The sequence below is a fragment of the Panthera tigris genome, chromosome C1 (assembly GCF_018350195.1).
Source record: "Panthera tigris isolate Pti1 chromosome C1, P.tigris_Pti1_mat1.1, whole genome shotgun sequence".
In the NCBI taxonomy this organism is placed as follows: domain Eukaryota; kingdom Metazoa; phylum Chordata; class Mammalia; order Carnivora; family Felidae; genus Panthera; species Panthera tigris.
Genome location: NC_056667.1, coordinates 31,472,724 through 31,497,500, shown reverse-complemented (window position 1 = coordinate 31,497,500; position 24,777 = coordinate 31,472,724). Strand labels below are relative to the sequence as shown.

The 24,777-nt window shown below is 55.1% G+C and overlaps 1 protein-coding gene across 1 annotated transcript in view; it reads right to left on the bottom strand.

Moving 5' to 3' along the window:
* Nucleotides 1-7,538: 7,538 nt before the first annotated feature.
* Nucleotides 7,539-24,777, bottom strand: part of KCNQ4 (potassium voltage-gated channel subfamily Q member 4) — a 51,466-nt gene continuing 34,227 nt past the window's right edge. Inside the window, exons 8-14 of the mRNA XM_042996787.1 lie at nucleotides 23,137-23,225; nucleotides 21,290-21,451; nucleotides 14,180-14,400; nucleotides 13,196-13,295; nucleotides 10,733-10,864; nucleotides 8,350-8,479; nucleotides 7,539-7,751 (exon numbers count right to left, since the gene is read on the bottom strand). Of these exons, the coding sequence (XP_042852721.1) occupies nucleotides 7,539-7,751; nucleotides 8,350-8,479; nucleotides 10,733-10,864; nucleotides 13,196-13,295; nucleotides 14,180-14,400; nucleotides 21,290-21,451; nucleotides 23,137-23,225 (1,047 nt within the window). The remainder of the gene's footprint in view (nucleotides 7,752-8,349; nucleotides 8,480-10,732; nucleotides 10,865-13,195; nucleotides 13,296-14,179; nucleotides 14,401-21,289; nucleotides 21,452-23,136; nucleotides 23,226-24,777) is intronic.

Here is a 24,777-nt window from a genome sequence, read left to right as displayed (position 1 = left end):
TGCCTCTTATGGCCTTACCTTAGAATAAGCATGCTGTCCTTCCCCGTACCCCCCCCCCACTGACATTCCAATGGCCAAAGTAAATCCCATGGCCAAGCCCAAAGTCATTGGAGTGGTGGAGTGGACGCTGAGGTGCTCAGATACCTTTAGGGCCTGTGCACCCATTCCCCAGCTGCTGGCCCACAACCATCACTCACTGGGAATTGCCTCTGGCCATAGTAAACTGCCTTACCCAAAGTCATGCCCTCCCCCAGGGGCAGCTCACAGCAGGTGATTGACTGAAGCAGGGAAACAAAGACCTGCTTCCTTTCTCAATTTGGCAAAACCCTGAAGGGCTGCCTGATTTCCAGAGCTCCTGAAGGTCAGCAGATGCCTCAGTTGAAATTGCATTTGCAGATCAAATTCTCCCTCTGCCCAGTCCTGACATCCCCACAGAAGAATCTGCTGAGAGCACTCCCCAGTGAACCTCTGCCCACCACTCTGTCTCAGAATCTGAAGGAAAGCCATTGTAAGACAGGTGGGGACGTTTACTCCACCCAAAGGTAGCCATGGCAACAAGGAAAGGAGAAAGACTTTTCAGACGAATAATACTGTCTACTACAACTGTTAAAGAAAGCCTCCTGAAGACAGATCCGATTTATTTTGTTGCAACAAAATGCTGGGCACACGCTCAGTGTGTATGCATTGATTTTATCTTTTATACTGGGGTTCCAAATAGGCTATGCTGTAGCAAAGGTTCTGGAGCTAAAAAAAAAAAAAAAAAAAAAAAAAAGATTCTGGGGCTTAAAAAAAAAAAAAGGCACTCAGTCTGTAGCATTTGTTATGGCAGCAAACTAAGACACCAGTATAGCAGCTTTCACAATCTTGTTGCACGCAAGAGGTGGGTGTGGAAGGGGAAAATGTGTCCATCAACTTCTCAGAGGGAAAACAAAGAAGTTGTTTCGGCGACTGGAACTGTTCAAAGTACATCGCATAAGCTCTCTAAAGTGGGAAATATGTAGCATGGGGTTTTTTGATCTGCAAGAGTGTAAAAATTGCAAGCGTCAGAGCACCCCATATGAGCTGAGCCCCTGCGGCACGACAGTCCCAAGCTGCTAGGTAAGGCTTCTGAGCCACAGCCTTTAAGAGGCCCGAGCTTCCACGTTTGCCCTCTGGTCATGTAATGAAGCCCAGTCGAATCTACTCTACCGGAGGATGATAAGCCACATGGAGCAAAGACAAGCCATCCATCCTGTCGGACCAACCACGGTGCTGACAGCCGGTCAGTGAGGTCATCTTAGACCATCCCGCCCCAGTCAAGAAGCCAGGTGATGGCAACCACATTAGTGATCCCAGGTGAGACCAGCAGAGCTGCTCAGCTGAGCCCCCCCTCAAATTGCTGACCCACAGAATCAAGAGTAGGTAAAATGGTTGTTGTTTTAAGCTATTAAGGTGTAAGGTGAGTTGTTACATAGCAATAGATAAAGACACACCAAGCTAAAATCGTATCTGCTCTCGAGGCCATATTTGATGACTGTTTGGGGACTCCCATAGCCACCTGCAAACACTCCTTGCTGAGCCAGACAAACTCGGAAGATAAAGAGCGGCGTGTGCACCGGGCAACTGTGCATCTGTTTCCCCCAGGGGCTGGATGACCTCAGGGCCAGACCTGGGTCTCCCGCAGCGGTTCATCTTGTGTATTGTGCTGAGCCAGGACCTGACATACAGCAGGTGCTCCATAGACATTTACTCAATTAGTGAAATGCCATGGGACTTGTCTAGGTTAACAACATCTCCTGCTCGGATTACTGCAGCAGTCTCCGAACTGGGAACAGCCAGACTTGCTCCCTCAAATCCCTCTTCCAACCTAGGAAGAAAACTTTGTAAAATGGAAATCTAGCCTGCTTTCATCCCTGGTCAACATCTTTAGTTGGTTCCCAAATCCCCTCACGGTTAAGTCCCATCTCTTTGGAATGAATGACTTATGGAATCCTGAAGACCTTGATCTCTAATTCCTAAGCCCCATCTTGTACCATTCTCTCCTTTGCTCCCTGGGCCCAGCCACAGGGATTTCTTTCTATTCCTTTGTGCCATATGCTCTCTGGTGCCTCTGGACCTTTCTACATGCTAGACACTCTAGCCGGAACATTCGCCACCACCCAGTTCCTAAAACTGGCTAAATCCTACTCATCCTTCAGTCTATTCCGTACTGCATCAACACCGGTTTGGGGTGATGGCTAATGGTTTGGCTGCACGGTCAGGGACTTAGAAAGCACAGAAGTGGAGGATTGGTGACAAGGAGGACTTGGGATGAGGTATTTAGATGGACTTTCAGCAGTGGGCACAGAGTGTAAAGATATTTCTATCCCAAGTGAAATCTCACCGAAGAGCATCCACGACAGACAAGGCTCTTGATAATCAGATGGCTAAAATGGCACATCCCATGGACACCAGTTGGCCTCTTTCTGCAAATCCTCCAGGGCTTGTTCAACATGCTCTCGCACCACGTGGTCATGGTGGCAAGAAGGGAGACTACAGGTTCAACAATATGGACTCACAGCCCCCCTCCCAAAGCTCACCTGCTTAATGCCACTACTGTCTGTCCAATCTACCATCAGGAGAGACAGATGTTGAATACCCAACATGCCACAATTCTGCAGGGGTTCATCTAACCACCTGGTGCCAGGCTGATTCCCTGGGCCCCTCCCATCATGGAGAGGACAGTGACTTAGCCTCATTAACGCAGCTCAAATATACGGTTCCAGGCATCAATGAGCGGTAGTGAGAATAGCTTCTCCCACTATGACACCAAATAACTTACAGTATTTTTTCTTGTAGTTGCCGTAACAAGTCACTACAAATTGGGCGACTTGAAACAACAGAATTTATTCTCTCACAGTTCTGGAGGCCAAAAATTCACCATCAGCCTCACAGGGCCGAAACCAAAGTGTCAAGGAGAGCTGTCCTCCCTCTAGAACTCTAGGAGAGAATCGTTCCTGGACTTTTCCCGCTTCTGGCCACTGTAGGCATACCTTTGCTCTGGCCACACTACTCCAGTCTCTGCTTCTGTCTCTAATTGCCTCCTCCTTTCCTGTGTGTGTAAGATTTCCCTCTGCCTTTCTCTCTTAAAAGGACATTTACAATTGGATTCAGGGCCCACCAGATAATCCAGGATTATCTCCCCCGAGGCAAGATCATTAACTTCATCACATCTGCAAAGATCCCTTTTCCTTACAAGGTAACATTTACAGATTCCAGAGATTAGGATCTGTTATCTTTGGGTGGCAATTATCCAGCCTACTGCACCCACTCACAAAATTTTTGCTTCTTGTCCCTGCAGTGTTGGGCTCCACCAGTCTGGAGGTCTTAGTTCTCAAAGGAAGGGAAGAAACCGTCTTCATTGCATTGGAATTGGAAACTTCTAACTGGTCATTTTGGATTTCTCATGCCACTAAACCAGCAGGCAAAGAAAGAGTTACTGTGCTGCCTGCCTAACTGGTCCTCGTCACCAAAGGGAAATTGGGATATTGCTACCCACTAAGAATGAGAACTACGTCTAGAACCCAGGGATCCTTCAGGGGCCCTCTTGGTACTTCCACGGACAATAGTAAAAGTTAGCAAAGAGCTTTGGCACCCCAAACTGCGCAGGCCCATGGAAGATCCAGACCATTCGGGAATGATTTTTTGGGTCACTCCACCACACAAAGAACCTCAACTAGCTGATGTCCTGGCTAAGGGCAATTACATATAAGAGAATGGCAAATATATACACACCCACACACATATTTACCCAATTAGCCATATATATATATATATATATATATATATGTATATGTATATATGTACATATGTATATATGTATATGTATATATGTACATATGTATATATGTATATGTATATATGTATATATATATAAAACAGAATTTATTTGTTAATTGAGTAAATGTATATATATACATTTACTCAATTAACTATATATATATATATATAGTTATGTATATATATATATACATTTACCCAATTAACAAATAAATATCTATCAACTATGGCACTGTGACCAGTTACCCAAAGGAGGTCCCTCACAGGCATGCATATCTTCTTCTGTGTCTGGTGTGTGCATTGTATATTAAGTACTTAATTTTTTCCTCCCTCCTTCTTCTCCCCTATTATTTTATATAAAGACTGTAAGTGGTTGCTAACTTTACAGTTCACTGTTTAGTTGTAGGTGGGCTTGTGACTTAATTAGAGGAGTAATTATCATCCAAGTATGGATTCAATGACTAACTCCTGGAGATGGAGACATCTATCGGACGGTGAGACTCTGTGCTTTTCCTATTTGGGGGAAGAGGGTTATTATCCTCATTTGCAAGGTAGTTTCATCTTATTAGGTGGAAGCTACTGTTGTTATATGGATGTTCAAGTACGTGTGGATTGATGTGTATGGGGGCCAAGTGCCCAAAAGGGTGGATTGTGCCAGTTATGAAGCTATTGTCTTAGAGTTCCAAACACAGCCTTCTACACTCAGCTCTGTGATCCTGGGGCTGGGACTCTGCAAACCACGGTACCTTTGTGAGCTGGCCTTGACAATAAGAGGCATTAGGGAAAGATTGGAAGGCAGGAGGAGTGGAGACTTCTTTCTTCCTTTGCTTAATAACCTTAACAGCGATAGCCTAACAGTTGGTGCCAGCCCTTAGCTGTTTTTCTGCACTCCCAGGGAAGCTTCACTGTATCCCCTAAAAGGTGCTGGCACTAGCCAGACAACACCCTCCCTTCAGATTTCTGAGCCCTAGCAAGATAGGACTCCCCAGTCAAGTCTGTAGGTTCTGCGAACCCCAACCTCTCCCCTCCATTCCTGCAGCCTTAGGAGAGGTAGCTGCTTCCTGCAGGAATTTCCTCTCAGTTACCTTAGTATTCTTTCTGTTCTTTCAAGCCCACCTATATCTATGTAATCTGTTCCCTATTGAAAATTCTCTTTGTTAAAACCTAGCGTAGGGGCGCCTGGGCGGCTCAGTCGGATGAGCATCCAACTTTGGCTCCGGTCATGATCTAGCGGTTTGTGAGTTTGAGCCTCACATCGGGCTCTGTGCTGACAGCTCTCTCTCTGTCCCTCCCCCTGCTTGTGATCTGGCTCTGTCTCTCTCAAAATAAACAAACATTTAAAAAAAAATTGTAGTTTCTGTTTTCCTAATTGGACCCTGACTGACACAAACGATTAGGAAGCTGGTACTCACTTTTCACTGGGGCCCTAAGCCAAGAGAAAGTAAATTTGTAAGTGCCAGGGGTCATCATGAGAGGTCAGCCTGCCCGGGAGGGAGGCTGAGACAGAAGACAGATCCCTGACATGTTAAAGCACCTAGATCTAGCTGTGCCTACAACAATTCTATCCTTTGGACAGTTTAGTTATCTGGGCCAATAAGTTTCATTTTCTTTCTTTTTTTTTTTCTTAAGCTATAACGGGTTAGATTTTTGTTTACAAGCAAAAGGGTGCTGACTAATTCAAATTTCTTCATCCCCATCCCCAGACGAGGTGCCCCACCCCACAGCCACTGAACAGCCAAAAGCAACCACCTCCTACTGAAAATTTTAATGAAACCAATAAGTTAATAAGTTAACAAAGTGAGGTACTTGCATATCCGAGAACTGGGTTGGTGGGGGAACCTTGATCGTGGAAGGAGAGAAGGCTTCATCCCAAGTCTCCTTTGGTCAGAGGGTAATCCCGTTCTCCTGCCCCTCTCCACGGCTCTGTCTCTGAGGGGATGGAGGGTAGCTGTCTGGGGACAGTGCAGGTGAGGTGAGCCAGGACAGGCTCCATCCAGGACATGATGGTTACATGCAGAGGGTATGTTGGGGCAGAGGCTGGGCACCATGGGGCTGAGAAGACCCAGCCCCAGCCCTGGCGCTGGTGCATGCAGGTCCCCAGTCATGAGATGCAGGCAGCTGGGCTGAGCCCCTGTTCCCTGGCACCCCACAGAGGGTCACCATTGGTCCACTACCCATCACCCTCCTGCTACCTGCATTGGCTTCACAAAAGAGGGACAGGAGGATAGGGAGTACCAAAGAGGTGCTGGGGGCCTGGAGTGGATGGGGGGGTACTTATGCCAGTATGGGGGGGCTGCCAACTGAAGTGGAGAGCGGGGTGTGGAACGAGGGGAAACAGTGCGTGTGAGTGCCAGGTACGCAGCTGGTGCCCGACAAATACTTGCTAAATGCATCATTATTGTCCCAGAGAGCGAGAGAGACTAGGAAGGGGACAAGCCTAGGTGGAAGCAGGCCTGGTACCCACGCTGGGGAAGGGCCTGGGGTCTTTCTAGTGCTGTCCAGGCCCCCGAGGTCGAGGCCTGAGTTGTGCTGTACGGACACCAAGGAGGGCCCTTGGGAGCAGCAGAAGCAGCAGATAGGGCTCCTGGACTGGTGAGAAGTAGATCTTGAGAAAGGGGAGCTGGTAAAACTCTGGGGTGAGGCCTGGAGAGGCCTGGGGCCACTTCAGAGCTCCCTCCCCTACCCAGATGGAGTGGCAGGCTCCCTCTTGGTGGACATCACCCTGCAAGGCCCGCCCACTGGCATCAGCGGCAGAGGCCCAAGAGAGGCTGAGGGGCGGTGTGCTTGTGTCTCCAAGCGTGTGTGGTTGTGTGCATCACTGTGAGTGTGAGAGACTCTCTGCATGTCTGGGGAAACTGTGTGTGACCATGGGGGCACTGTCCATGAGAGATGTGAGGGCAAATACAGAAACTTGTGCTGTCAAAGGTGTCTGGAGGGCCAAGGAGGGAAGTGGACATCCAGCAGGAAGAAGGAGCCTCTGGGAGAGGGTCCCTGCAAAATGGAAGAAAGGCCCAAGCACTGCCCTTGGGGAGGAAAGGGAGAAACAAACAGGCCCCATGCGGGGTGAGGAGGGGGTGATAAGCCAAAGAACAGGGATGAGGGTCATGGCCAAGCAGCCTGAGACCAGCTACTGCTGGAGGCCCATCTCCCAAGGAGGGAGGGGCAGAGGGACCCCATGGGGGTCCCCAAAGTTGCATATTTAACATAGTTTGCATATATGGTGCCCAACTGCCTCGTGGCAGGGTCCTTTGCTAGTCGGTACCTATGGGCACCTTGGGCCCACCCCCAAGTGGGGCGGGGACTTGGCGGGAGGGTTTCCCTGCTCTGTCCGAAGGGCGGGCCAGAGACCTCACCTTGCATAGCTGGAAGCTGGGTCAGGGCCCAGGACCCCAGCGCCCCACTCTCACTCCCGGGACAGTGCCCCTGCCAGGCGGGCTGTGTCGGGCCTTGATGGAACGGGCAGGGCACTGGGGGGCGGGGGGGGGGGCGGAGGAGGCCGCGGGGCAGCTGCGGCGGCTGCCCTCGGTGCGGCCTGGCATCTCACGCTCCTGAGGTGGGGTGGGTCGCTGGCACCCCCACGGCGGGTATCTCGCCCACTCAGGCAGCTCAATACTGCGTGTGGCCTCTCTCCCCACAAGGGAGCAAGTTCAAGTAAGAGAGGAGTCCGGAGGCCTCAGAGGGCGGGTCCGAGCGCCAGGCCCAGGGGCTGGCCGTGTGCTGCCCCGCCCCTGAGAAGCCCCTCAGTCCATGTTGGTGCTGACCGAGCGGGAGATGCTGAGCGTCTGTGCGGAGACGGAGATGTCCTCGTGGTCCACAGGGCTATGGTAGTCGGAGGTGATGTCGGGGTCGAAGAGCGGCACTTGCACGGTGCCCAGGCTGGCCGAGGTGCCAGAGCGCAGGCAGCGCGAGTAGAAGCCCAACAGCAGGTCCAGCTTGTGCTCTATGGACTGCACCTGGGGGCGGGGCGCGGTTGGAGGCGGGGCTTGGGTGCGGGGGCGGGGTTTGGGGCGGGGGGCGGGGGCCAGGACGCGGGGCTTGGCCGGGGAGGGGCGCTTCTGGGAGACGCGGCTCCTCCCGCGGGAGGTGAGACAGGAAAGGCGGAGCTTGGCCGGCGGGCGGGACGAAGGAGGGAAGCGAGGCGGGGGGGGGCGAGGGGGGGCGGTATTCCCGGAGGGAAACTTAGTTGTGATTGGTTGGAATAGTCCGGGAGCTAGAAACAGACAACTGAGGCGGGGTTACATGGAAACAGGTGAAATTTAGACGGGTTTATCTGAGACGTTAGCGACTTGAAGGCGCGGCTTGGCAGAAAAGGGTGGGTTTATCGGGGTCGTCAGGTAGGAGTGGGCGGACTTCCTAGGAGGCGCGGCTTCTCTGTGGGGCGGGGATCGTGGGGCCCGGGACGCGTCTGCCCTGCTTGGGGCCTCCCCGGAGGGTGCTCTGGATTGCGGCTGAGAAGTGCACCCTCCCCTTGTGCTGGACCTCGCGGCCTTCCGGAGCTTCATGGTCAACGACCAGCTCCGCCATACGAGCGAAACTCCATCCCATACTCACCTGCTTCTCCACCTTGACCACGCGTCCCATCATACTGATCTCATCCACTGCCTCCGTGTCACAGGGCCCCTTGTCTCCCTTCTCTCGGGCCTTCCGGTCCCCCGGCCCCCGGCCCACAATCTGGTCCACCCTGTGGAAGAAGGTAACCTTCTGGGCGTCGAAGCACCCAGTCACACGCCCCCCCCCACCCCCGCCCCATCCCTCACTCGAGAACTCTAGATTGCCTGCTGAACGGGGAGACACAGCTCGCAATGGGGAGAAGGGACCATTTTGCCCCTGACAAATGGAGACAGGTGGATGGAGGGCCCTGGGCCCCTGCTTTGAGTGTTTTCAGACTAGCCGAGCAAAGGCACCACACACGAACATGACAAGTAAATCCACTGCCTGGTGGGAGGACAGGTAAAAGAGGGAGAGACACAAGCGGGGATGTGGGTTATAAGGTGGACAAGCCTGGAGCTGGTCCCACCTGATTTTTCTGCTCTCCTTTACAAGCATGATTCTTGAAAATGTTATCTCTGTCCGCTTCTCCAACTGCTCTCCTCCCTTTCTCTCTTATACCTACTCCGGTCACGCTTTCATTCCCACTATCTCACCAAAACTGCTGTTGTCAAAATCCAAATGACCTCCATGTTGCTAAATTCCATGATCAGTTCTGAGGCCTCATTAAACTTGACCTTTTAGCAGCATTCGGACACATCTGATCACCCTTCCTCCTCCACTTCATTTGGGGCCGAAACCACCACCTTCTCCCAGTTCTCCTTCCTCACCGACTTCTCCTTCTCACTTTTCTTTGCTGGTTCCTCCTCCTTTCCCGCCACAAAACACTGTAGGCCCCAAGGCTCACTCCTGGGACCTCTTTTCTCTATTCACTCGAAGCGACGTCTTCAGTTCCAGATTTGCAATTCCTCTGTACGTTGTTGGTACCAAAGCTGTATCTCCAGCCCACACCTCTCCCTGGAAGTCCACACTCCTCTGTCTGGCTGCCAGAGCAATACTCCACTTAGATGTCCGATGGGCATCATAACCCAACACTCCCCAACTCTCCCGAGCGAGACGTGCCGCAGTCATTGCCTTCTCCGTGTCGACAAACAGCAACTTTTTCCCGTTGCTCAAGCCAAAACCCTTGGCTTCAGGCCTTGACTCTTTTTTTCTCCTATACCCCATCAGAAAACCCTGTCAGCTCTACCTTCAAAATATATCTGGAGTCGGCATATTTCTCCCCACCTCCACTGCTGCCACCCTGGTCCAAGTCCCCATCATCTCTGGACATCTGGACATCTGAAGTAGCCTCCTTACTGATTGCCCTGCTTCTACCCTAGCTCCCTTGTAGGTCATTCTCAGCACAGCACTTAGGGTGCTCCTTTTAAAATGTAACTCAGATCTTGTCAATCCTTTGCTCAGAGCTCTCCAAGGCTTACATCTCCCCGTGGATGAATGCCAGCGTGTTTGCAGTGGCCTACAGGGCTTTAAACAGTCCAAATGCCATTCGCCTTCTAATCTTGCCTACTTCTCTCGGGCTAGAGAACAGACACACTGGGCTCCTTCCTGTTCCTGAAACAATACCCCAGACACCTGCCCAAGTCTTTGCTCTTGCTATTACCTCTGAAAACTCTTTATTTAAACAGCCACAGGGCTGGTTGCCCCACCTCCAGTTTTTTTTTTTTTTTTTCAAATGTCAGCTTACCTATTTAAAATCACAATCCCCAACACCCTAACCCTTAGTTTTCTCCTGAGCCTTTATCATCATCTGACATTGTCTAGTTTCACTTATTTATCATCTGTTCTCCTTCCACTAGAATCAAAGCTCCACGGGGGCTGGGAATTTTGCTTTCCACCAGAGCCTCACTATCTGGCAAGTAACAAAAGCCCAACGATTATTTAAGGAAACAAGTGAATGAATGGGCAGTGATAATTCAGGCCACAAGAGGAGAAGGGAAAGGTGTAGGTGATTAGGGTCCTGGTGCAAGAATTCTTCCTATATGCTAGGTGGAGAGAAGAGGTGCCAGAGGGTCCCAGAGGCCAGAGGTGGGTCCCACTGAGGACAATCTGCCTATCCCCTTGGGAGATGGGAGATCACTGATTATTTTCATCCTATTCTTTTAGGACCAGGAAACAGTCATCTAAAGACGTCCCCCGAGGAGTGCAGGTCAGTAGGGTTCGCACAGAGGACCTGCGCCTGGGTCCTTCTTCAGGCTTGGAACAGGTGCAGGGTGGAGCCTCAGTGGCGAGCTGCAAGCCAGAGGCCTTGCCCAGGCCAAAACTCCAGCTCCCTCCGCGGTCCCTAGGGGGCGCTCGGGGCTCTGTTTGGGCGCGAGCGGAGGGGCTCCCACGAGCAGTCCTTGGGTGGGGGCTGGGGCCACGGCCTCACTGCCGGAGCACCCACCGAGCCTGCAGGCTCTTGATCCGGCCCAGCATGTCCAGGTGCCCGGCCGAGTACTGCTCGATGACGTCCTTCACGTCATACGGTCGCAGCGTCTCCTTGAATTTCCTTTTGGCCACCAGGAATTTCAGGATCCTGTCGGGAGAGGGGGGTCTCAGCGGGAGGGGATTCCTTCCCAGCCCCCTTTCCATCCCTTTGCTAACCATTTGCCTACCATGAGGGGATCTTCTGCTTGGGTCACCGCAAACAGCTTCTGCTGGGTCAGACTCCCAGCCTCCTTCCCTACCCACCACGTTCCACCCTCAGCCCTCATAGGTTGGTTGGTTGGTTGGTTGGTTGGTTGGTTGGTTGGTTTTTAATGTGCCTGTATCTGCCTGGGAGGTCAGGGACTGGGCCTGGTTTCTGCCTGGGCAGTCCAGGGACTGCCCTGGACACAGGGCAGGCATCTGTGAACACTGATGATCAAGACCACTTAGGGGAAGACATTTTTGCTTTCACCCACACATGCTTGTTAGTGCCACTGTGCTGGACCCTGGGTACCCAAGGGGCATCAGATCCAACCCCAGGTCTCAAGAGCCCTGCTCTGGGGTGGGAGACAGGACACACAATTATGGGGAGACAAGGGCTGTGTCAAGGAATGGAGAGACCTCTCATAGTCTGGGACCAGGAGAAGGGGGACCTCGGCTGGGGAGGTCAGAGGACAAGTCTTGAGAGTGATACTTTCCATCCCCAAGGCAAGAGGAGGATGAAGGGAGGCTTTCCGGACACAGACAGACATGGAGGCATATGAGTGAGATTCCATTCAAAGTAGCTGGAACAGAATGTGAAGATAAGGGGTCAGTCCCCCCCCCTCCGCCCCCTAGGGAGGTAGGGTGGCACAGAAGACAGAGAAAGAGATTGGCCTTGCAAAGGAGGCTGGTGGGTAGGAGGAAGAGGTACTCAGAAGAGCCCTGAATCCCTGGCAGAGATCAGGCAATGAGCAATTGGGGTGCTGAGGAAGGGGCCCTGTGGTTTCCTCTATGTTAGCATGATGGTTCTGCCAGCCTGTGCGGAGAATGCCCTGGAGGGGCAGAGTCTTGGGCAGGAAGACTAGACCTAGGGGCTGGGCTTGAGCCAGGAGCTGGCAGCTTTAGAGCAATTCAGGACAAAAAGGGACATCAAGGCTTCTGAGTCTGAGTGCAGAATCATGCCCATGGCTTAGGCAACAGGATGGATGGTGGTGCCCCTGCCTGAAATGGGGACACGGGAGGAGGAGCAGGTTTGGGGTATGCTGGGTGTGAGTTGCTCTGTGGGGTGGCCAAGGAGAGCTGACCCAGGCTATGTGGCAGCTCAGGCGATGTGTTCCAGAAGCCTCACTTGGAGGGGGAGAGACAGCATGTATGAAAAGGGGGTAGGGAGAGGCCTCAGACTCTCTGGGGAGTAGAGGGGGACCCAGCTGACTCTGATTTTACAAAGGACACAAAAGAAAGAGCCTGTGGGTGGATGCATCAGCCAGAGAAGAGAGGAGGTGAGTCTGGAAGGCCTGGGGGTGAAGGAGGTCTCTGGAGCTAGAGCTGCAGGCCGGAGACAGAGTCCAGGCCAGGACTCCACGCCAAGAAGCTTGGGGGCTAGATGATGGCTGAGCCATGGCTAAAGGGCTCGGGGGGGACTCTGGCCCACTCTTGTCAAGGCAGGGAGACAGCCGGTAGAGTCAGCAGGGCAGGGATATTCAAACTCGTTTAACCAAGACCCACCATAAGAAATACATTTTACATCAGAAACCAGGATACACACACACACACACACACACACAACTTCAATGTAGGTTTCATAAACATTATTTATCCTTCCTACAGGGGATGCACTCTGCTATTTTCTATTCTTTTTTTCTTTAAATGCTGACCGTGACCCACTAAGTTGATTTCACTAAGTTGATTTCAAACTGTTGGGACCTGTGGTTTGAAAAAGCACTGCTCTAGAGCAAGCCCTGGGGGAGACCGACAAGCTGAGATCAAAACACCCAAGGAGAGAGAGAGGAACTTTGAGACACAGAAGCAAAAGGAAGATGGAGTGAGACACAGAGATGGAGGGAAAGAGCACACAGGACAGACGCAGGGAGAGTAGGTAGCTGGTACACAGCTAGGGGGAGAGAAAGGGGTGAGGAGAGGAGAGAGACACAGAGAGGACACCACGGGGGTAGGAGAGGGACCGTGGTGGGCAGCCGAGCCTACCGCCCTACCTAGCCGGCCATCCAGACGCGAAGGGGATGAGCAAACCCTGCTGGGAGCCATATGCCCCTCCCACCCCACCCATACTCCAGGGCCCCCCACCAGCCAGCACCGCCAAGGGTGCCAGGCGGGCAGCAGCTGGTGTGCCCGGGAGCTAGGCCAGGCCTGGCCATGAGGGCAGGCCCCAGACGGGGAGCAGCAATGGGTGGCAGACGGATTGGGGGGCCGGCGGGGGGGGCACCTCAGGCCTCAGTCTCACCTGACAGAGCGGATGACCGTCTTCACGGCAGGCATGACATCGTCCACTGTGAGCTCACACTGGTAGCTCTTCTCCTCTGCCACTTCCTCCGAGGGGCCCTCTGCAAAGTCAGGGGGCCCGAGTGGTGGCAGCAGAAGGGGGCCACTCCCAACCCCGACCACCACTTGCCGAGCCACCCTTAGAGATACCGATAAAGAGAGGCTCAGTAAGGGTGCAGAACCTTCCTGGGGGCACGAGGCAGACCAGGCTCCTGCCTCCCTAGCTGCCTTACCCAGGGTGGAAAACCCTGGTTTACTGCGTGCCCATCTGCCCTACGACCAGAGTAAGAATCTGCCCAGTGGCCAGGTGAGCGGAAGCTGCTTTAGGGCACATCTGGTTTGGCCTGAGGCAAATTACACACAGCCCTGGAGGAAGGCCTACGGTCCCACCAGGACAGTTAGCCCCAGAGACAAGGGGGAAAGGCCCTGGAAAGCAAGTCATTCTCTCCCCGGGGAAGAGAAATGCTTCTTCCCAGGCCAGTACGCTGCATGGAGAGGGGATACTATCCTTGTTCCATGGGGGGGGGGGGGGCAGGAGTGGGGGAAGGCCAGGCAGCTTCTTGGGCAGGGAAGAAGAGGCCCTGGGCACTAGCCATGCCCAGACTCCCATAGGTCAGCACCACCCCCCCCCCAAAGACTGGTTTGTGGGATTCTGTAACTTTCCAATAAGTGGCAAAGGCCAGGATTCAAACCCAGGCAGCCGGGCTCCAAAGCCTGTACTCTTAACCACTACCAAGTGCCACCCTCTGAATTCTCATCTGATTCCAGAGGCCAGCAACGCAGGTGTCACAACACCCATTTCACAGACCAGAAGACCAGAGCCCAAAGATGGTCCATCAGCTGTGGAGCTGGGACTAGAACTGTCTTTCTGCCCCCAGCCCGGACTGTGTCCCCACCCTGCCCCCCACGCAGGTAGGTCCTGGGTCCCAGACCCCCAGGGGCTCACCCTCAGCAGAGGTGCGGGGTTTGAGTCTCAAGGAGGCCCGGAAGCGGGTGCGATCATTGAAGCTCCAGCTCTTCTGTACCTTGGTGGGGCTGGTGGCCTCACCCACCTGCTCACTGCTCGGGGAGGTGGGCATCGGTGGAGGTGCCAGGTGCTGCTTGGAGGGGCCCGTCCGTCGCTGGGAGCTGCCCATGCGGATGCGGTCCTTGATGGCCATCCGGCTGCTGGCAGGGCAGGTCGGGTGGGGGAGAGAGCCAAGTTAGCTGGAGCTGGGGGCGGGTGTGCGTGGGGACACCGCTGACTTAGGACTTGGGCGTGGCTACTGGCTTTTGATTCTCCACCAAGTGGAGACTCTGGGGATGGAACAAGGGTGTGGTGAGGGGGACCCTGACTCCTACAAGAAGCTGCTGCAGGGTCAGTCTGAGCCGATCCCCTCCCTACCCCCATCTCCCACCCCTCATTGCGCGGACAGATAAGGGGTGCACAGGAGACAGATGTCAGGACGGAAGGAGTGAGAGACCCAAGAAGGGAGTCAGAGACAGACAGGAGGATGGGAGAGCTGGGTCTGGCTCAGGTGGGTGGGTGGAGGTGGAGATGGCCACCCTTTGGGCACAGACAGGCTGCTGAGGGGTGGAGAGGCTCACCTGGCCATGCACACTGAGAAAGGCCTCTGGGTCCTCACTGTACACAGAGGCAGGCCGCATGGAGTCGAGGGTGTGTGTTTGTGCACGTGTGCGTGTCTGTGTGCGTGCGTGTGTGCACATGTGACGGTGTGGGTACCCAGGTACCAGGGTGTGGACACGTGTCCACATTTTCTTCCTTTCCTGCCGGAGCTCTCTGATCCCACACCAGTCAGGTCAGGGCTTTAGGACCTAGTGCAGCTTTGCAGGCGGTGCAAAGGTCCGCACCACGCAGATTTCGGCATAAATAGTGCCCCTATTACAGGGCGCGGTGTGCCGGCTACAGAGGGTCCAGCTACTGGGCCCTCATATATGTCCCAGACGTGCCTGGTGCCCAGCCTCCCAGTGAAGGCCTGTAACCTGGTTCTGTGGTCTCCACTGCCTGAGCTCTGCCCACCTGGACTGATGTCCTCCCTCCCAGACCCACACCCCCCACTGCCTAATGAACCCCCATTTCAGCAACACCCACACGTGTCTGTGTGCACGGGAACACACCTGTGCATGTCTGTGTGTGTGCTCAGACTTCCCTTCCCACACCCCAGCTCCCCACCACATCCCCCCAGATCTTGGAGGAAGACAGATGCGGGGAGGCCTCAGATTGTCCAGGACATGCCCAGGTTAGCCAGTACCTGGTACAGAAACTCTGTGTCCAAGAGTTTCAAGGACCGTGTTATCACTGTCTGAATAGGACCTAGGCAAACACCCCCCATCCCATGCCCTGGGGTGTCACCACTGCCTCCCTGCTGTGGGGACCTTCCCAGGTTGGGGGCCCTTCCACCCCAAATGTCTGGGGCCCTGGCTCAGGAGAGCACCAGCCAGTCTTGGAGGAGGCCTAAGGTGGGGCAAGGGTTGGGGGAGGAAACTGTGTCGCCTACTGTCAGGGGCTTTCAGGTCAAGAGTTAAGCAGAGGACGGATTCTGGTTTCAGGGCTGGGTGGGAGCTAGGGTCCCCCATGCCTGGGGCATGGGGTCCAGGGTACAGAGCCAAGGTGCTGCGGTGAGGAAGACGTCGAAACCAGGGGCACCTTCGGGAAGGCAGCCAGGATGTAGGGCCATCCTTAGGAGTAGGGGCCTCTGCCCAGAAGGGAGAGGTTACATAGGTCATGGATTGGGGCCCTGAGGATATCAGAAGGGAAGGACGAGGCAGCCCCACAATCCAGCATGCTCTTTGCTGGCCCAGGATCCCCTCAATGCATCCCAAAGGTTCCAACCAAAGTTTGAGGTTGGCTCTCCCAAACTTTCCTCTGCAGAGCCATTCCTTGGGGCTCTCCTCATGCTGGCAAGCACCCCCCACCCACCCGGCCCGTGCAACCCCTTCCTTTGTCCCCCACTCCTCCAAGGGGGAGAGCAAGAGGGGGGTGGAGAAGGCCCTGCCACTTAGCCAAGGGCCTGGAACCCCGGATCTCTGCGCCCGGCACATCACTCCAATGACGTTCTGGGAGAAGGGGGTGACCTCCCTGTCATGAGAAGTGTGCAAGCAAGACTGAGCTTGCTCTCAGCGGGACTTAGGGAGGAATGGGTCTGGAGGCTTGCACTAGAGGCCTTGAAAGGTCCCTTTCCAGCTCTGATGCTGTGATGGTTGAAGGAGCTTCCAGCCTGGTTTGTGGGGTTCTGTAACTTTCCAGCCAGAGGCCCTGGGCCCCTCCGCAACAGAAGGAGGCACTGTTTTCCCAGGGGTGGCCCTAGATTCCAGCTCCTTGGGCAGGGCCCAGGAAATGGCTCACGGCAGCCTCTCTGGAGCCTAAATGCTCAAACAAAATGGAAAGAAACCTGGCACACGGTGGACATCAGAAGTGCTCCTTCCCTTCCCAAACTCCTCAGAACACTCAAGGTCCTGTCTGAATGCCTTGGCCCTCCCATCTCTCTTGGCCACTTTGTGTGCTGGGCTCCACGTTTACAGACTGGAGTTTACAGACTGGAAAGGAGGTAAAACCGCCTGCTCAAAGTCACAGAGCCCTTGTGGATGCAGCAAGGACCAGGACCCAGTTTTTCCTGACTTGAGAGACTGTTCTTTTTCTGGGACTAGCAATTAGGAGAGTGTCTAGGGCAGTGGTTCTCTGAGAGCACCTTCACTCCCTAGGGGACGTTTGGTACTATCTGGAGACATTTTTGGTTGGCCCACTGGAGGCTGCCCCCAGCATCTAGCAGGTTGAGGCCGGGGAGGCTGCTAAACCATGCTACATAATGCACGTGACAGCACCCCCCCCCCCCAACCAGTGAAGAATGATCCGAACCAAACTTCCATGGTGCCGAGGTTGAGAAACTGGCCTAAGGGGTCGGTTGGTGCCTGGAACCCAGATGGGGTAGGCTTGACTGAGGCTATCCTGGGTGGGAGGTGGGGGCAAGCTCTGGGCACAAGCTGCCCTTGACTGCCTTGCTGGACCCACCCCTATGCTCACTTCCACATGGAATGACTCTAAGGATTCTGATACCGAAGGCCAAGCTTACGCGGGGAAGAGGCAGCCTACCCCTCTGGTGCTGCATAAAGCCCCTCTTCTCAGGACTATAGAGGCAGCCTCAATGTTGGCCCCTCTGCTCCGGCCCTGCCTTTCCTGGCCATCATGCCCACATAGCTGAAGTCACCTTGCAAAGGGGCAGATCTAACCCAGCGACATCTTGGCTTAACCCTTCAGGGGTATTCCCATTTCCTTCAGCTATGGTTTCCAAGCTTTTTTTTTTTTTTTTTTTTTTTTTTTAATAAGATCTTAACTGCTCAACATACCACATTGAACAAGGCCAACCATTCATACAGCACTTCCTATGAGCCAGGCCCAGTTCGAGTGGAAGCAGATGCTATTACCATCCGTGTTTTACTTCGGAAGAAATTGAGGCCCCCAGGGCTTATGGTCACGGTCCCCTAGCTAGTGAGTGGTGGCCGGGTTCAGATCCAGAGCCCTATTCCTAAGAAGCACTGCGTCTTGGATGAGCAGCCAGGAGCTCTGTCACCCATCTACTCCTGGGCCCCTCAACCCCACAAAGCTCCAGAGGCACTTTGGGGAAACCCGAGACTCAGTGAGCCCAGGCTGCCAGGCAGGGCCTACAGGATGATGCTCATGCAGGGCTCTGGGGTTCTTTAGGATCCAGCTCTGCCTCCAGCCTCACTCCTGACCCCCCCCCCCCACCACCACTCTCAAATCTGGCCACACTGGGCTGCCTGCTCCCTTCCCACGGCTGTGCTCTCTCACCTCCTTGCCTTGGTGCACGCTGCTTCCTTGGCCTGGGATGCCCTCCCTCACGTCCACTCCTTTTGGGGCCTCCTCTGGGAGGTGAAGTGCCTGACCTTGGCTCTGTAGCCCCTCTGCTTCCTCCTTTTGTTGCATTCATCACACTGAATAGCAATTGCTCTTTGCAACACTCCAGGCACCATTTTATTCATCACTGTGTCCCTAGTGCAGGGCCTAGCACAGGGCAGGTACCAAGGAAGGTAGTGGTGATGCAGCTTTAAGAGTTGGGCTCTAGAGTTAGCAGAAGAGGTGCCAACCCCAGCTCCTTCAGGCATCTTCTAGGTCCCTAGGTGGGCAGTGGGAAGCCAGGAAGCTAAACCCAAAGCCCGGCAAAAGTCAGAGTGGGAAGGACCCTCAGAGAGCCTCTAGTTCAATCTGCCCATTGCACAGATGGGAAACTGAGGTCCAGAGAAGGGAAGCAATTTGACCAAGATCACACGGGGGTCAGCAGCAGAGCCAGAACTCATCCCAAGGCTCCTACAGATGTCCCTCCTGGCAGAGTCCCTCCAGAGTCTGCCCCCCAGACCTGGCAGAGGCATCCCCAGGAAGGTAAGAGGCTCATCAGGGACCCAAGGCAGACGGCAGGCGGCAGGCACATGCACCTTGTCCTTGGCCTATCCTGTCCCCCTCTCCAGCCCCCGAACTGGCTGGGGCAAGGAGGAGTGGGGACAGGAGGAGCAGGCGAGGGGGTACCTCGGTCTCCAGCTGGCGTGGATCCGAAAGAAACTCCGTTTATTACTAAACATCTGGCTGGAAGTTGAGAACAAGACACAAACAGGTTAGTGGGGAGGGGGCAGGTGGGCAGAGCATGGGGGGCTGCCAGGATGGGGCTGGCTTCCTGTGGCTGGTGGGAGAGAAGAACCCCCACCCAAATCATCCTCCAGCCCGCATCCCCAGGATGCAGAGATTCTCAGGATCTGCACACGGATCTCCTGGGGAGCATGTTAAATAGGCAGAATTCTGTGCCTCTTCTCCAGAGATTCTCCTTCTGTGGGCTTGGGGAGACATCCGGGCCTCTGCATTTTGACCAAACACCCCACAGGTGCTGATTCAGGAAGTCAGTGGACCATGCCTTGAGAAATACCAACTTAGCGCCTCATCGAGAAACCTCAAAGAGAGGAGGTGCTGACCCTGGCAGTACCATCCCCCAGGAAGTTCTGTTCCTTGTAGTCTTGGAACGTGCTCAGCCTGGGTCCATCCACAAGTAGCACTAAGGGGATGACCAATGAGGAGGAGTATATAAGTGTATGTGTGTGTGTGTGTGTGTGGTGGGGGGGGGGGTCCTGTCTGGAGTACCCACCCCATAGGTCCAGAAAGCCAAGAGTGAGGATATGCCCACTTGGCCTGAGCCTGATGACTGATGTCCTAGAAGTCACAGCTCAAACCCCTGGGGTCTCTGGGAAGAAGGGACACTCCACCACCATCACCATGAGCCCCAGCCACACAGACACTCCAGGGCAGACAGACACAAGGCTGGGAGTTAGTGATGGCCAAGCCCCTCGCAGTCATCTGGTCCTAGGCTTTGGGGGACCCAGAGTCCTGGAGCAGCGGTGGGAGGGAGGGGTGTTCCGCTCCGGGTTAGTCTCAATTTTCAGTACCTTTCTATCCAGGCAGGGTGAGACCAGAGCAAACCGGACGCTCCAGAGAGCACTGGTTCAGGCCCTGGGCAGGGCTGCTCAAATTCCAAAACTCTTGAGTCTTACCTATAAGCTGTGGTTGGGTGAGGTTGGGGAGGACAGTGAAGGGCCTTCAAGCAGGGACAAGAGAATCCGGCTAGGACCGCACCAGGGACTCTCTTCCAGGGAGCTCCCAGCCTGGCCTGCCCAGTCATGCTGCCCCTCCTTGTACCCCCTGACCTGGAGGGACCCTCATTCTCCCTGCTTCCTGTTCGGCCCCTGGCCAGAAATGCCCTCACAGAGAAGAGGGAAGCAATGTCGTTCCCAGCATCCTTTGCACCAACACTCCCTCCTCCCTGTTCCCCAGGCCTTTTAAGCCCAGAAACCCAGAGAACCCAGAGCCCCTGATCATCCTAAACATTGCTGATGTTCCGCCTAGGACCCAGAGGCCCAGAGTCCCTCCGTGACTGTCTCAAGGACACACAGCATCAGGCGGCAGAGACAAACTTTCACCACGCCACCTTCTGATCACTGAATGGCTGGTCTCTTCTCCCCTCCCTTGTTCTGGGTCCTGGCCTCAGAATCACAACTGAGTCTCAACGCCCAGATGTCTACCTGGCTGATCAGGGATGATGTGTGAAGATGAAACAAAAGAAAGAGATGGGGAGGGGTCAGGGGAGGAATGAGGGGGGATTGAATCCTTGACCTCAAAGCTACACTTCTATGGGAGCGGCCACTTTCCCATACTGTGAGTTAGTGAGCTTCCCTTATCCAAAAATGCCTGAAACTCCACTCTTTTGAACATTTATGTGGGGGTAAGCATCGTTCTTTCTTTGTTCTTCTTTCAGGATGCAAAAGCTCCAGGAGAGACAGGTTAAGGGGAAAGAGACGGTTACGAGCAGCAAAATGTCCCTCAGTAAGGAAGAAAGGCATTATGGGAGCATCCCAAGAGGACCCTCTGGGATTAGCCAAGCTGCAGACAAGGGTTGCACAAGACAAGAGCATTAGTCATTGGTTGAGTTTACGTAGGTCCTAGAGCGGTTCTTAGGCACAGAGCTCTCTCTCCAGCTGGCTCCTCACTCCCGAGAGGCAAGTTCAGGGGCAAGCCCCTTCTAGAGGAACATGCTGGGGGAGGGGGTTCCCTGCCCTCATGCCCCAGAATGGTGCCCACGATTACCTGAGCCGTAAGCACCTGTGGCCAGCGGCCTCCTCCTCTCTCCAGCTGCCCAGGAGGGATGGGGGTGCAGGGATGGAAGGGTGAGGGGGACGCGGAAACAGAGAAAGAAAGAGGACAATGGAATGAATGGAGGAGGTGCTGGGAAAGGACAGTGCGGATAGCTCCCCCACTCAGACCCTTAGAGCCCCAGGTGACAAACAGGTGAGTCCAGCCTGGCCTCTGCAGGGAGGCTTTCCGTCTGTACCTGTCAGGCCATCCGACGACAACTGCCCAGGCCTCATGACAAAGCCGGGGAGTCCCCAGAACAGGCCCAGGCACCCACATGGTGGCTGCAGGCAGGTCTGAGAGAGGATGAGACAACGAATGGAAGAGGAGGAGGAGAAGCAAGAGGAGGTGGCGGCCCCGGGGGGCCCCTACCTTTCCCCAGGGCAGAAGGAGGCGCTGCCCGGCCGGTGGCAGGTGGCAACGGGCGGGTAACGGGAGGGTGCTCCATCGGGTACCGGCGCCCGCCGCACCTCCAGGGGCCGTAGGCCCCCGTTGCGGGCCCGTTGCACGTGCTCAAACAAGAGGGCCAGCTCTCTGCAGGAGAGGGCGCCATCAGCGGCAGGCAGGGCCGTGGCACCACCCGCTCACCTGGTGGGCACCGAGCTCCAGAGCTCAGATCCTGCCAGGCTCTGCCTCTAGAGGTGCTCACCAAACACCCCAAGCCAGAACAGACAGGGTCGCAGGTGGGAGAGACGAGCCTTCCTCCCTCCTTTTCTGCACACAGTTCTTGGGAAATCCTCAGGGCTGCTGGGTACGGTTTTGCAGGCGGGGCACAACTTGAGGGCACCCTCAGAAGGTGGCAAGTGGGAGCTCAAATCCAGCCTCCTCTCTGCTCATCAAGCAGAGTGCCCAGACATGAAACTGTGCCTCCCTGGAGGCCAGCGGCGGCCCTGAAATCCTCACCCTCCAGATCCGACGGGATCTTAGGGGGGAAACTGAGGCGCAGGAGAGAGACTTGATTGGGTAGCTAGCCCGGCTTCCCACTCCTGCAGCATCCACTCCTGCCACTGGGTTCTTGGAGACCAGATTGTGGCTCAGCTTCTTCCTAAGCCTCCAGGCCATTTCCTGGTTCCATAACCCAAGGAGGATATCTCCCCTCTGCCTTCCCATTGTATGGATGGGGAAACTGAGCTCCAAGGAGCAGCAGGCCCATGGACCTAGAATCTCCATACCAAGCTCTGTTCCTCCTACTGGAGGGCCCAACACTATCCCCAAATCTTCCCTCCGCCTCACATACACCATACTTCTAACAAACCAGCCCCTGCCCCACTCCCCAAGTCTACCCCTGGAAAGGGAGGCTCCTTCTACGACCCCTGTCTCTGAGGTAGGAGCTTGCGTCTGTCAAGTGGAGCCCCCCTTCCCAGCCCCTTGTCTCCTGTTCCTCCCCTAGGAAGCCCCTGGAGGCAGGAGGGAGCAGGGAGGGGGAGCCAGGTGTAGGGGTGAGTGGAATCACGCAAGAGCTGCTCTTGGAGAACTAATCAGGAAAAAGACCTGTGCGCAGAAGCGCTGAGCACAGCAGCCTAGCCCAGCCTCGTGCTAGATCCCCGCTTGCCCGCGGGACTGAGCCACACTCTGTGGTCTCCATTCCTGCCCAAGGGCCTGGCCAGGCACCTGGCCACACAAACCTCGGAGATGGCTATTAATAATCCTCTTCGTGGAGCCACCTCCGGGGGCAGTCCTACCCTGGCCTGGGCCAGTGGGACGAACCCACTTCCGGGTGCTAGGGCCAGTAAAAATAGGGTCACGTTCACACACACGGGTGCTGGGGTGTGTCCGTGAACCCAACTCTGGCACACGCGTTCTTGCCCCTCCCACACTTGCTCTACCCGGCTGCAGTATGCCAGGCTGGTAAGGAATAACCCTACCCTCAGCTCGGAGGGGAGATGAGCTGGCTGCCCACCACCCTGAACAGCAGCCCTGTGGGTCAGCCTACGGACGGCCAGCTCTCCAGAAACCGGGGTGCAGCCCCATGGGGCAGGGCTCCACCCCATGCCCAGTGCCCACCGCCTTCCTGGGGCAGAACAGGGCGGGAGAGAGGACACTCCGGGCTCTGCGTTGCATAGGATTTGCAGAGCCAGCCCGATAACGCCTCCGGGAGCCATCACCCCTTCCCCACCCTCCAGGGCTGAGTCCCAGCCACTTGTCCCCAAGGGGTGTTACCACCAGCCCACGCCCGCCCATTCCGCCCGCCCCCCCACCCCCCGGAAGGCAGGGCCTACCTGAAGGATGGGAGGATACTGTCATAGTAGTACCAGGTGGCCGTCAGGTAGGCCCGGCTCGTGTCGGTGGAGTACAGGCGCCACGCAGCCTGGTCGAATGAGGGAGAGGGAGGGGGAGGGGGAGGGGGACAAAGCATCAGGTAAGCCTCTGAGCCCCTCAGAAGGAACCCAGTCCTTGGGTCGGCTGAAGGGCACTCAGAGCCAGAGGCCAGCTTCAATTCCATAGCCATCAGCAGGACCAGACAGACTTCCGCAAGGTAGGGAGCAGGTGGGCATCAGAGCCAGGGGTCTAAGGGAAGAGCTGGGGTTTTGTAAGGCAGACATGGGTTTCCAGTCCCAGCTTTGCCCCTTACTAGCCTGGACAAATTAAGGGAAGCTGCAGAGCCCCTGTCTCCTCATCTGTAAGCCGGATGTAATACTACCTACCTAACAGGGTATCATGAGGATTAAAAGGGCAAATGTGTATTAAATGCCAAGTGCAGTGCCTGGCACATGGAAGACACTTAACACAGGGTTCCCCTGTTGAACGCTCCTGGTACCTCCCCCGACCACAGCTAGTAAATCTCCATTCATTGTGTATTTGATTAATGTCTTCCTCTCCCCCTAGACCCTAAGCCATGTCTTGATCACTGCTGTATCCTTTAGCACATAGTAGGTGCTCTGCAAACGTTAGGGGAATAAATACTGACCGCGTGAATTATAATTACTACTAAGAAGTCCACCCCATCTTTCGCAGCTGCCTGTCCCTGCCCATGGGGTTGAGGAGGGAAGGAAAGAGCATCAGAGCATCACCTACCAACCCCTCAGCATCCACAGATTTGCAGGATTTCCTCTGCAGCGGGAGGGATGAGGGCTGGACAAGAGGAAGGACTGTCCCTCTCCCTCCAGGTAACGAGAAGAGCCAAGGAGAGACTGTGAGTGGGGTGATTAGGGAGGGCAGGGAGGCATGGACAGAGCACAACTGAGCCCTGGATGCCCCCCCCCACCACCACCACTTCGGGTGCCTCTTGTCCTTAAGGGACTGCCCACTGCTGACCTCACTGGCCAGGCACCCTCCTAGGACAGGAATATTTTTACTTCCTGCTTGCCTAGGCCCCTGGCTTGAGCTGGGGAACAGCTGCCAGAGCTGTCTCATTAATTATGGGCACCACAATACCAGCTGTCTCTTGGCCTGGACAGTGCCAGCCGCCTGCCCCTACAATGCCCCTTGGAAGGCCAGCCCCCGGGGGACAACGGCCATTATGCCCCAAGGGACGCCGAGAAGGAAAGGCTGGGCTGGTGGCTGGAGATAGCAGGGATGGGGAGGGGCTCCCACCCTGGGGAGGAGAGATAAGTGGGGGTGAGTCAGACTTGGATTAGGGAGTGCGAGGGTGGCATGCTGGGAGAAGGCCAAGCTGGGATGTGCCAGTATTCCCTGAACTACTTCCCGCAGGGGCTTCTCTTGCACACACCCTGACTCGAGAGAAGCCAGGGCTGAGTCACAGACTCATATAAAATTGGAGCCCTTGCCTCAGCCCATGCCCTATCAGAATGCCGCAGCACAGTGGGGGAAACTGAGACCACACGCTCCTTGGTTTTCTTCCCACCCCTCTGGCTGTTCCTCCTCTGTCTCCTTGACTGGCTCAACTCTGCGGGCCCTGT